This window comes from Miscanthus floridulus, chromosome 11, assembly GCF_019320115.1.
Source record: "Miscanthus floridulus cultivar M001 chromosome 11, ASM1932011v1, whole genome shotgun sequence".
In the NCBI taxonomy this organism is placed as follows: Eukaryota; Viridiplantae; Streptophyta; class Magnoliopsida; order Poales; family Poaceae; genus Miscanthus; species Miscanthus floridulus.
In genome coordinates, this window is record NC_089590.1 from 78328371 (window position 1) to 78341504 (window position 13134).

General features: G+C 47.8%; 1 protein-coding gene across 1 annotated transcript; it reads left to right on the forward strand.

Moving 5' to 3' along the window:
- Positions 1-1099: 1099 nt before the first annotated feature.
- LOC136493501 (F-box protein PP2-A13-like) lies at positions 1100-4319 on the forward strand. The gene is made up of 3 exons (XM_066489594.1): positions 1100-2015; positions 2241-2359; positions 3591-4319. Exons 1-3 carry the CDS (start codon positions 1644-1646, stop codon positions 4027-4029), a joined length of 930 nt encoding a protein of 309 aa, XP_066345691.1. The 5' UTR covers positions 1100-1643; the 3' UTR covers positions 4030-4319.
- The last annotated feature ends 8815 nt before the right edge of the window (positions 4320-13134 follow it).

The window sequence follows — 13134 nt, forward strand, 5'->3', positions numbered from 1 at the left end:
GTGGGTAGTTGAGCAGCTGTTGGATATGGAGCAGCAACCATGTCTAGGAGGACTGCAGCTGTGTGGACTCGGGCACCATTCCTGGCACTAGTAGGCTAGCAGCAATGGCAACAAGAAAAAACTGTTCTGGCTGGAAATTTACGATCGTTTACGACCGAGCGAACGGACTGAAGATGAGTAGAGGATGCCGACAACCTCCTAGAGCCATTCTTGGACCTTACTTACCCTTGCTAGCTCTAGCCTGTCACAAAGAGGAAGGAGATCCACCTACGTCGGAGCTGAGTAAGACGAAGGGGATGGGATTTCCACGAGTGCTTACGTGGAAAGAAGGGAGGAGCAACGGTGGACTCACGTCGTTAGTTCAAATCGTGACAGAATGGTAGTTTCGGATAACAGATCGTTTTTTCGGTGATATTTCACATGGCCGTAATATTTGAGTGATATATTTTTTTGGATATTGTAATATTTGGATGCTACGAAACCAATTTCCACCTTTTGATATGCATCTGAGCCTCTTGTACAGAATTTAATTAAATTTTCACAAAGTCTATACTGGCTCTCCTTCTAAAAAGGGGAAAACCGCTTTTCTAGCTCTGTCTCAGCCCACGTCGTACTGGAACGGTAAGAGCGAATTTATCAAGGAGTGAAATGCTCTGGTACTGCCAGCTAGAGGCTAAATCATTCCCCTTGTCTGCTGATGCTAAAATTTTATTTATGCTGATGCTTATGCTAAAATGTTATGAACGAAAAATGCTATTTCATAACTTAAAAGTAGTTCTAAATAAGCCCAGTTGTCCTCGAAGAGTACAAGTACAGAATGGACATCTAACCTGCATGGAGACAACGACCAATGAAAAAGCAATTTGAACTGTCTGTATGGAGTAGGATTGCTTACCAACTTATCTGCAATGGATTATTCATGATATTCTTAGAAGGATTATCCATTCCATGACACTAGGTATATTTTGCCAGCGCACTACGGGCACTGTACATACGAACCACCTTATGAAGCGAGATACCAGAGCCATAACGACACCCCAAATCCAGGCGACGCAAACTGATTGTGCGGTCACACCTTGTCCCCCAACTCCCGCCCGGATCTCCATCGCCGTCGCCGCGCACCTCGCTGGCCGCTGCTACTCATCTTTAGCCAAAACAATACTACCGGTTACCGCGGACGACGTGGCCATGATTTCCCAATCCAACAATATCCACTTGAGCCAGTTTCCTTTGTCTGTCCAGAAGCAGAACCATCCACTGATCCACCTGAAAAGCGCGCTATTTTTATACGGCCACCACCAGGTCAGGGTCAGCAAGGCATCCGGCGCCTAGTTCTCCCCTCCGTCGCAACCCCAAGACCCCTCTCCAAGTCTCACCTCCACGGCTCCACCCCTCTTCCTCTTGTGGCTATCTGAGAGAGCGAACAGAGAGCGCCCATGCATGGTCTTGGCCCTTGGGGCTAGACTCCAGCAAGTCGGTTGAATTGAAGAAGAACCAGCCGACCGGCGGTTATCCAACTATCGCTTACCGGATAGAGAAGAAAGGCCTCTCCACTCTCCAGGCATTGGAGGCGTAATCGGAGCAAGGTATAGGTACAACCCCCCACCCCCACGCATTGGGCGCGTCGAAATCTTGCAGTTTGGATGGGGGTGGGGGCGTCGAGCGTGGTGGCGACGGAGGGGTACGGCCGGGGGTGGGGGCAGACGTCGCTGGGCGACATGCCCGAGAGCTGCGTCGCGGCGGTGCTGCTCTACCTCGACCCGGCTGAGATCTGCCAGGTGGCCTGCCTCAACTGGGCGTTCCGGGGCGCCGCCTCCGCCGACTGCATCTGGGCCGCCAAGTTACCCGCCAACTACAGGTACCTCGCCGCACTCGCGGCGGCGGCCGACGACGACGACTGCGGCTGCGATGACGCGGCGGAAGGCAGTGATGGCAGGTGCTGCTCCTCGGCGGCGATCAAGAAGGAGATATACGCGCGCCTCTGCCGGCCCACCCCGTTCGACGGCGGCACCAAGGTAACTTTTTTTTTTCTTTATAGTCGTTTCCAACAATCAGAATGCTTTTGCTTTTGGTAGAGGATGATTTTAGTGGTGGCTGGGAAAAAAAATAAGAAGTTGAGTCAGTAGAACCTATTTGTCTTTTTCGCGTTTGCTGCCTTAATAATGTTTGTGTTTGTTCTGCGACTTCTGTTCTATATCTTTTATCTGCGATGGTCTAACTAAAAGCAGTTATTTGAGTAGGAATTTTGGATCGAGAAGAACAAGGGAGGTTTCTGCATGTCCATCTCCTCAAAGTCTATGTCGATCACGGGGAGGGATGATCGGCGGTATTGGAGCCACCTATCCACAGAGGAATCAAGGTACTTTGTTTTTGTTTTCATTTTCCCACAGTAAATGTACTCATTAGGAGGTTAAGATCGCATTCCATGAACCTGTCAGCGTATTGAGAGAATGAAATCATGGAATACTTTTACCGTGCCATGGTTTTATTTGATCTGCTATATTTTGTTATATTGGAAGCTCTTTGTTAATTGCTTGACTTTTGTTATGTTCCTCAATAAGACAATATATAATCTGATCTTATACTCCTTGTTTTCCGGTGAGCATTTAATGTATTTCTTTTGTTAACGAACTGGTTGAAGATTGTTTTTCCGGGTACATATGTCTTTCTTTCACATACCTACCCAAGAAAGGCCTATGATATATTTTTGTGATGATTGATAGTGTGTTTTCCAAATAGGATGCATGGGGTGTTCAGACAGATTAGATGTCCTCAGTGGCTCAGTGCTGGACAACTTATCCAAATTGTCAGCAGAAATTGACAAATTAGCAAGCCAGTAAAGTACTTTGAGTGTGATTGATATGCGTAGGACCATGATTTATTTTTTTAGGCCCTGTTAAATGTTACCGAGCCTTTATGCTCCTATGTTATATTTTGTGCCATTGTGCATATATAAAATCCTGAAGCCAATCAGCGTGCTGCATACAACCAAAGTCACTTCAGTGTCATCGGAAAGCCTATATGTGTACTGTTAACTTCAGTCTGATGGCTACTTATGCAAATTGAACATCTATAGTATTTGTTAAGATGCGATTTGGTTTATTGTATTTACAAGACCTGCCCGTTGAGTACATTTTGGTCCTTGTCCTGCTCTTGCATGTCATCAGTAAGCAACCCCACCACGTTGCCAGTTCGCATCATCTACCTCGACACCTGAATGATAGCTTTATGGGGTTTCTGTTACTGCAACTCAGAGCATGTGTAGATCCAGTTTATTTGGATTTAAATGTTCAGGACTTGGTTTGGAGTTAAACTGAATGCCAAAACGTACCAAACCAGGCCTCACCAGAGCACCTCATATTGTGAGCTATTTGTTGTACTTGTGCAATAACCCTGATAGTTTTGCTTTCGCATTGAGCTCTCTCAGACATTTTTATTTTACAAGTGGAAATTCACCTCACATGTTGTGGACTTGTGTTGTAGCTTGGTCCATCCGTAGCAACAGTTCGAGCTCTATCTTATTTTCATGTTCACCAATTGCTGAACTCACCGCATAACAGATAACTAAAGTGCCATGGTTTTTATTGCAGATTTCACAGTGTTGCCTATCTTCAGCAAATTTGGTGGCTTGAGGTAGGTGGGGAGATTGATTTCTGCTTTCCTGCTGGTTCATACAGCCTATTCTTCCGGCTCCATTTGGGCCGGCCGCACAAGCGGATGGGCCGCCGAGGCCATGGCTCTGAGAATATCCACGGTTGGGACATCAAACCGACACGGTTCCAGCTTTCAACTTCAAACGATCAGCACATTGCATCCGAGTCTTACCTAATTAACCCTGGAAGATGGATCCTTTACCACGTCGGTGATTTCATCATATCGAGTTCAGATGAGGTGACGGAGCTCAAGTTCTCTATGATGCAGATTGATTGTACGCATACAAAAGGCGGCCTGTGTGTTGACTCGGTCTGTATATATCCCAAAGATCTCGGATATGAGGAGGACTGCGTATTCTGCCAGAAAATTTTGTAGGGGCTCTTGAATTCCTTGGCTAGCCTATTTCTTCTTTTTGGGCCATTCTTGTCCAAAAGGGTAGCGCGCATATTCTTTTTCGGAGAGTTTTGCATGAACAATTTATTTATTTTTGTAAGGGATTATTCTGTATTTACTTTTCGTAGTGTTAGTCAAATAAGTAGGGAGGTCAGGATGTAGATGTAGGTATATCGATGTATGATTGGAGTGCTTGACACAATGACACGGGTGTGTAGAAACAAATGCTTCATTACATGTACACAGATCTTGTGTTTATTGGAGACATATGCTTCACGAAAGTTTCACTTAATTTTGCCTTTGCAAGTATTTGAGTGTGAAGTTGTCTGCCGATCCGCCTGTGGCATTTCCAGCTTCCATGTCGCTGAATTACGGATTTTTATCATTTCTCAGTGCACGCCGCATAGATTGCAGCTTTCCGGTTTTGGTGGCCCCCTTCAAGAGCAAGTGTTCGTGAGAATTGCTTCTGGGTTCGATGCTTGGTCTGACCAATCCTGTTCGAGTCTCAGGCTTGGAAAATTCATGCGCCACCCCAGCGTCAAGCAGACAAGCGCCCATGGATAGCGCCATAGCGGAGCGTGCGATGCACGACTGCAGTCATCAGCAGGTAAACGCATCGACCCCGGCCTAGCCGGCTGGCCCGGCTCACCGATTTCACGCGTGCGAGCGCCGAGCAGGCGGAGCGGAGCCCATGGCCGCTGCCGCTGCGGTCGCTCGGCGGGCCGGTGCCGGTGCGGCGGGGAGCTGCTATGGTCCGGACGGCCAGACCATATCACGGCGCCGATTATTTTCCCGCCCAGCTTCCTTCCCGCGCTCGCACCGGTTACTTTTTCCCGCCCTCGTCGCCCACGCTCCTAGCTTCCGCACGCGGGTGGAATGGTGGATGTCATGGGCGGGTGAGTTGGGCTCAGCCGCGATGGGCCAGCACGTAGCCAAAATATAGGCCTATAGACGTATAGTCATTACCGGACGCATGCTGCATGCATACAGCTGAACTATGCTGCACTAGCTAGTAGTACTCCGTTCCTCACGTCCGTGCCCTTTGTGTATAAAAAAATTGATTTAGCGGCCGGTGGCGCCATGCTAATCGCAGCGCAACAAGGCACGGCAGTTATTACACGCGCGTATCTTCGTAACCGTCTTGGTATCTGGTATGGTTTTGTAGTTTGTACGCCTGGTAAAGTGGAATGGAGTATCAAGTTTCTTGCAACGAACTAAAAAAAATCACAACTGCTAAACCAAACATCCAAAATAAATTCCGATTACACCATCAGATTCAATAAATCCTTCAAAATAAGATCCCACATAGATATACTAAGATAAAATTTTATTAACAAACATTAATCTTATAAAAATAGAACATTTTCTTTTATTGAGTAGAGATAATGTTCTACGTTCAGAGAACAACCGTCTTTCTGAACATCATAAAATATACTATAGAACATCATATGTATACTAAGTGAATATGACTAACTACACCATAGACATAACTAAATACATTATAGAACATCACACATATATTACGTGATTATTAAATACATCATAGAACATCGCATATATATTACGTGAAGATCACTAAGTACATCATAGAACATCACATGTATAATGTGTGAATATTATAAAATAGATCATAGAACATCACATATATACTACATGAACATCACATGTATATTATATCGACATCACAAAATGCATCTAAAACATCACGTATATACTAAAGAACATCATAAAATACATATAGAACATCACATGTGAATTAACACAAAAATGCATCATAAACATCATGTATACACCACATGAACAATATAGAATATGTCATAGAACATCACATATATACTACGTAAACATCATAAAATATATCATGTGAACATCATAAAAACATCATAAAATATCACATGTATACTACGAGAACATCACAGAACATCATGGTATACTAGGTAAACATGGCATCTCATGGAATATATAATTAAACATGAAAAAATAATTAAGTAAGGTAAAATAGAAAAATAAAAAATAGAAGAATCTATAGGAAACGGAAACATAAAGACAAAAGAAAAAAGGAAAAAGGAAGAAATAAAAAATGAATAAAATATAAAAATAAATTAAAAAAAACAAACATAATAATTAATTATAGTAAAAACAAAAAAGAAATAACATAAAAAAATATAAAAATGAAAAGAGTAATGAAAAATCACATCAAACGAAAAACCAAACAAAAATAAAAAATGAATTGAAGAAAGAAAATAAAAAAATAAAAAAGGAAAGAAAAGAAAGAAAAAACCAAATAAAATAAACATAAAAATGAAAAATGAAGAATAATAAAAAACACATAAAACAAATAAAGAAATATAAATAAAGAATGGAGCACAGAAAGAAAAAAATAGAAAATAAAATAAAAATATAAGAAAAGGATAGGAAAAGAAAAGAAAAAGGAAAACATACGTTTGTATTTTGTATAAAGAAAGAAAGAAAGAAAGAAAAGATACGTACGTGGACGTTTCGTAGTCGGAAATGGGCCGCTTGCGCTCGCTCCGTCGCTCGTGCACGTGGGCCGTACGTGGGCTCCGCTGGAAGCCTGGAACGCCGTGATAATTCGCGTATGTGGGCTGCAAGTGGATAATATTTTACGTGGGCCGTTTTTTCGTTTTTTCCCACCAATTCAAATGAAGACCTAACGTAGAGGTAGGAAAAACAAATTTACGTGGGCCATTTTTTCTAACCATTTGCATGAAACTTCAAAAGCTGTAGTTATCAACCGAAATGCATTAAAAAAAGGGAGTGACTACAGAACATTCGGTTGATTCTGTGTTATTCTATCAACCAGATTTTGAACCAATAAAAAAAATGACACGTCATAACTAAAACTGAATCAAAAATCTGGATGATATACAAGAAAAAACAACCAGATTCTAATAAAAAAAAAGCATAACAAAAAACGATTGAAAAAATAAAACGGCAAACAACCACATCTCAAACAGTACGTGGACCACGTGGACCACGTCAGTACCTACCTCTACCAGATGTGAAGCGTTCACGAAACAGAAAAGCAAAAAGAAGCACCTCATGTAACATAAGAAAGATTCAACTTCACTTCAAAGAAATAAACAACACATGACACAGAACTGCAGAAAAAGAAGAAGCCAAACAAAAACAAGATCTTAAAGAGAGACACGATGAGGACAAAGGGGAAGGAGAAACCAAAGGCTAAATAAGAGGAAATGTGTTTTCGAACCACCGACAAGTAAATTTGTATTTGCGCATCTAGCTCGTATGGTGTGTTCGGAGGACACAAGGGTTTATACTAGTTCGGGCGGAACGTCCCTACGTCCAGTTCGCTACTGCTCGTGTTACCGACACTTGATTTGCAGTAGGGGTTACAAACAGGCGAGAGAGGGCAAGGATCCCAAGTCTCTAGTGGAAGGAGTAAATCGGGTGCTTAGAGCTCGCTTGCCGCTCAGCCGTGTGTTCGTGTCGTGCTCTTGTGTTTAGTTGTCTTGTGTTGAATGTGTCTCTTATGGGGCGCCCCGCTTTTCCTTTTGTAGGCGGAGGGAAAGCGTGGGTTACAGTGAAGGAAAATGAGAAGAACGAGAGAGAGAAGAAGGCTTCCAGGGTCGTCGGGTCCTTCTTCTCCTTCATGCGGGCCCCACCGACCCTGTAGATGTCAACATGGACAGCTTCACGTCATAGTCCTGTTCGTCACCGGCGCCATGCACAAGCGTCATCTGCCAGTCATGGCGTTCCACTCCATCCTGGCGGACGTCGTGGTGAACTGGCGCGCCTGTCAGCGTCCGTACGAGGGTTAGGCGGAATAACACCGGAATGCTCGACACTGTTCTTGATGTGAATCCCTAGATAGGTCCGTCATGGCCATGGGTTACATCGAGGTGTGCTAGCCTCTTCCCTAGTGTCAGAGTTTTAACCTAGGCCCATACGGTTGGACCTGGAGTGATTGGCGATGGTATGGGTCCTCGTCAGGCGAGACAAAAACTGTGGCCTCGAGGTCGGGCGAGATGGAGCCCGCACCCAAAGGGTCGGGCGAGATGGAGCCCGTGGCCTCGAGGTTGGGCAAGACAAAGCCCGTGGCCTTGGGGTCGAGCAAGACGGAGCCCTCGGCCTTGGGCAAGATGGAACCCGCGTCCTTGGGGTCAGGCGAGATGGAGCCCGCAGTCTCGAGGTCGGGCGAGATGGAGCCCTTGGCCTCGGGGTCGAGCGAGACAGAGCTCATGGCCTTGGACGAGACAAAACCCGCATCTTTGGGGTCGAGCGAGATGGAGCCCGCACCCAAGGGGTCGGGCGAGACAGAGCCCGTGGTCTCGAGGTCAGGCGAGACGGAGCCCATGGCCTTGGGCAAGACAGAACCCATGTCCTTAAGGTCAGGCAAGACAGAGCCCGCGGTCTCGAGATTGGGCGAGACGGAGCTCACACCCAAGGGGTCGGGCGAGACAGAGCCCACGGCCTCGAGGTCAGATAATACGGAGCTCGCTGCCTTGGGGTAGGATGAGACCTTTTAATACATCTCGAATCATCCGGGGAAGTCAGCGTGGCCGCTAACTTTCTTACTTTGGGTATCCCTAATATCGATACCCAATAGTAGCCCCCGAGCGTGCGGAGGAGTATAATACTCCTTTAGAGGCTTTTCCGGACAGAAGGACTCTAAGGGCCTTGGTCTTCTTTTTGTAGCCCGCGGTGTGTCTAGGTAGGATGGTGATTCCCTTTTGTCGCGATTGGTCTTCTTAGGGCATGTAACCATAGGATTCAGGAGGTTAGAAAGATTTTTCTTGATTTCGGTCCCCTAGGATCCGATCAGTCCACCGTCATACCGTGACCTAATGTTCGGTCCCCTTGCGAGTCCAACTTCCCTCGAGCCCCCTACACGTAGCAGGGGTTCGATCGAGGGTCGACTCATCTTTGTGATCGTCATCCCTCAAACATTTTTTCCAATAAAATGGAGGGGCTGAGCCATGCCATGTTTTTCCTCGATAGACGAAACATGGTGCTCGGTGAGCCATTAACGGGCTAGTCTGAGTGGGGCCCTAACTTCTCGTTCATAGGGGTCCAATATGGGTCAGCTGGTGATCAACTCCAGACTCCTGGCAGCCAATCCATATAGTTCTTGAGTCCGTTTGGCTGGTCCCAAGGGCTCATCGCCTTTCTTCAAGGAAAAACCATGGACTAGGAATCGACCAAGACTCAAATGTCAGCTGGGATGCCCACGGCACTCGTGCATCTAGGTACTAGCCGCTAGTGTGCCCATCCTATTCTACCCCTCGCTCTAAGGGTGTCCCAGAGCGACTGTGAACCCATCGGTGGGCCAGCCTTCGAACTCTTGGTCCTGAATGGGCCATAGGAGCATTTTTAGCTATGTATCCCTCCTTACCTGCGATGGTTCTTGGCCCATCGACCGAGCAAACCGTCATCCGATGTGTCCTTCGAGGGCACGGCCAGAGATAGTGTGCATGCAATCTTCAGAGGGAGGTGACGTGACATGGCACAGTGAGCGCATGAATCTAGGTGGACTGTTCGTCTCCTTGTCCCACTCCATCCTATAAATAGTGGCCTCCCCTTCACGTTTCTGCACACCAAAACCATAACCTTACCTTCTCTGTTGCTCCACCGCCGCCTTTGCTTCTTCGCAGCCGCCTCCATCCTCCATGTATTTGTGGTATTGCTCTCATGTTACCCATGTGCGCATGGAGGGCCTCATCAAGCGTGGTCTTCTCCATGGGAGGACTGATGCGATAGAGTGGCTCGTGCCTAGCCATGACGATGCGCCGACATCGCCCGACATCTACATCATCTCCTTCAAGCCCTTTCACGAGCATGGACTCATGGTTCCTCCCCACCTATTCTTCTAGGGTCTGCTGTACCACTATCAGATTGAGCTACAGCACTTGAACCCCAATGGGATCTAGCAAATTGCGGCCTTCATCGTGATGTGCGAGGGGTACCTGGGGATCAAGCCACACTTTGAGCTATGGAGATATTTCTTCTCCATCTCCTTGATCAAGAAAAAGGAGAGAGGTCAGGAGACCCTGGTGCCAAAGGGATGCACGGGCATCCACCTCCAGGGGCAGCGGGTGGCCGAGTACATGCCCTACCAGCTCTCTAGATCAAACAAGGGGTGGCACTCGCATTGGTTCTACCTGAAGAATGACCCTACCGCTCCCTTGTTGATCTTCTCTAGGCGCCTGGTCGAAGCGGTACCGCCGTCGTGGCCATGGGCGCCACCCGTCAAGGAGAAGAAGAGGATGCATGACCTTCTTGAGGCCATCGTGTTCCTAAAGACCCGTGACCTCCACGGGGCTAACGTCATCGGAGGGTATCATGCTAGGAGGGTGGAGCCACTGATGTCGCACATCCTCCCATTGTATGGGATGATGCCTATGCATAGCTTGTCGAGATGATGCTCGCCTAGGGGCTACTCTGCAACAATGAGGTTGTGCAGTGCATCAAGGAGGCCACGGGTAGGTCAATGTTGTGTTCCCATTCTAGGGGCATCCCATGATGTGGTCAGGCATGGGCTTCATCGAGCTACTGGTGGGGTTAGTCTTTTGGGACTCTATCGCACCGCTGCCAGTGCACGCAGCCATGAGGGCGATGAACCATGTTGTGGATGAACAAAGGAAGAAGAAGGACGAAGATGACAAGAAGGGGTGATCGAAGCAGCGAACAAAGCGGCAGCGAGGTTCGTTGGAAGAAGATGAGGAAGAAGAAGAAGAGGAGGAGGAGGAGGAAGATGACAGGTCCATGTCTCCCATCCCATGGGATGATCTAGCCAGCAGGGACGAGGACCCACCTTTGCCGCTGGTGGGGCCCTTCCTACGGCATGCCATGGGGCACGAGGGAAGGACACGCCCCTAGAGCCGGTGGAATCAAAACACCCCACCCCATCTAGACCTTCAATGACAGCCTCAGAACTGGCAGAATCAAGCCACCTCACTTTGTCTTGGCCTTCGACAGCGACCCCAAAGTCGATAGAAATAGGTTGCCCCACTCTATCCGTGCCCTCGGCGATACCTCTGAACTTGGCGGGAGGTGGCCATTCTAATTCGTCCAAGCCCTCTGAGCTGAGGGAGGGCTCTGACGAGGAGCAGCCGAGGTCGGGCAAGCCGGCCCCAAAACATCCTCATGCGATGGCGTTAAGGTGAGTTAAGAGTTTTTTTGTCCAGTCGTCTTAATGGATTTTTGCCATGAACCGACCACTGTGTCCCTTGCTGCGTCGGAGGACATGGGACTCTCTTGTGGCTCGCTCCAAAAAAGATCCTCCTCCAGTAAATACAACAGGAGCAGGCTGGCGCTGCACCGGTGATGAGCGTGAGTGGCATTGGGGTGGCCACGGCGTCGACTAGGGAGGCATGGGAGAGCAGGAAGAGGGGGACACATCTAGGTGCCCATGATGGGCGTAGTGTAGTCGGTCGTGTCCTCGATGTCATAGGCAGAGGCGGCATGGCCGAAGCCATCGTCCGTGTAGGTGGCCATGTCTGCGGTGGGGCAAACAAAAGGGGGCGCACCCAAGGCATCCTTTGTGGATGTGGTGACAGGGTGGGCATTCATGTCCACATCACCCGCCCCCTCTATCGCTAGAGGAGCCGCTCTGGAGGAGCTACCGCCGCAAGAGGGGTCGGTGCTGCTTGAGGTCGGCATGGGGACGTCTCAATCTCTAGTTCAGGTGGCTATCCTCGATGATGCAGTAGATGAGAGGGAATAGGGGAGCATTCACATGGAGTTTGGGGACACGGTTCATGCCCTGACCACCATGCTGAGCTCGATGTGCGACATTGTCGCCCCGGTTGGCTAGGTATGATATGACCATGCTTTCGAGCCTCATGTTCTCTTTCTGCACCTCTAAGTCTTGTCTTCTTCATAGATCCTTATGGCCCACAGCTAGAAGAAGTCTAGTTCCTTGCTAAGGAGATGTGGCAGAGTGAGGGGCTAGCTGCATAGCTCGCTACCACCTGTTAGGAGGTGGCTGAGCTTGCCCCTACCGCCTGAGAGGTGGCCAATCTCTAAGTCAGGGAGAAAGACGCCCACAAGGCCGAGGAGAAGCTCGTGGCACTAATCGAGAGGGCACGCATGGATGCCTTGGAGGCCGAGCGGCTATGAAAGGAGCAGGACGATTTGCTCTGGGCCATAGAGGAGCTCTGCACGAGGATTGACCTGGCTCACGAGGAGCACGCTGACTCTCAACAACAGATCAGCCACCTCGAGAATGAGCTCTAAAGGGAGAAGGACCTAAAGGTTGTAGCTAGGGCATGTCCGCTAGGCTCACCATGGAGGTCGGGCAACGCCAAGAAGAGGTCCGATGCCTGGAGGCCAAGGTGACCTGATAGCGTGATGGGGTGCGCAAGCTTCAGGTAGATGTGAATGGTAAGTCTCTAGTTTACCTTGTTGTCTTTCTCCCTAGGATCTGTGGTAATCATTTTGACACGGTCGGTACATGACTTGGGGCAGGTCTCAACGACATGCTCAGGGCAGAGGTGGTGAAGAGCCGTGGCCTAGAGAAGGAGCTCAGTGAGGTGAAGGACACCTCTAGAAGGAGAGTGATGAACATGACAACTTGTGTGTCACTGTCCAGCTAGTCTACGATGAGCTTGAGCTAGTCCCAGAGCAGGAGACAACCTCACTCGTGGTTCATGCCACCCGGATCATGGACCGGTCACACGATATGGCAAGGGGTGAGCTTCACTTTGGCGTTCACCGATCATTCACAATCGCCCATTCTTATGACGAGAACATCAATCTAGCGATGATGAGCCAAGGCTTCGTGTAGCAGAACCGACCAATTTATAAGAGTACAAGTATAATGGTAGCCCGCAAGCGGTCGCACTGTTATACTTGAGCCCATATAAACCTGGTAGTCCATCGAGTACCGTGAAGGGTCTCGATTCAACCAACATATGACCAAGATTCTGCATGATTCAACATACATGTCACACATTACATAATGTTCACAAATATAATTCCATACATCAGAGTATGATTAAAAGATATTACAAACCAAGTTCAGGTAAATAGTAGCAGAAGCAATTAAAGTTTGAAACTGACATATTCATCGTTGTTCAAATACTATGCCAGCTCATGATCATA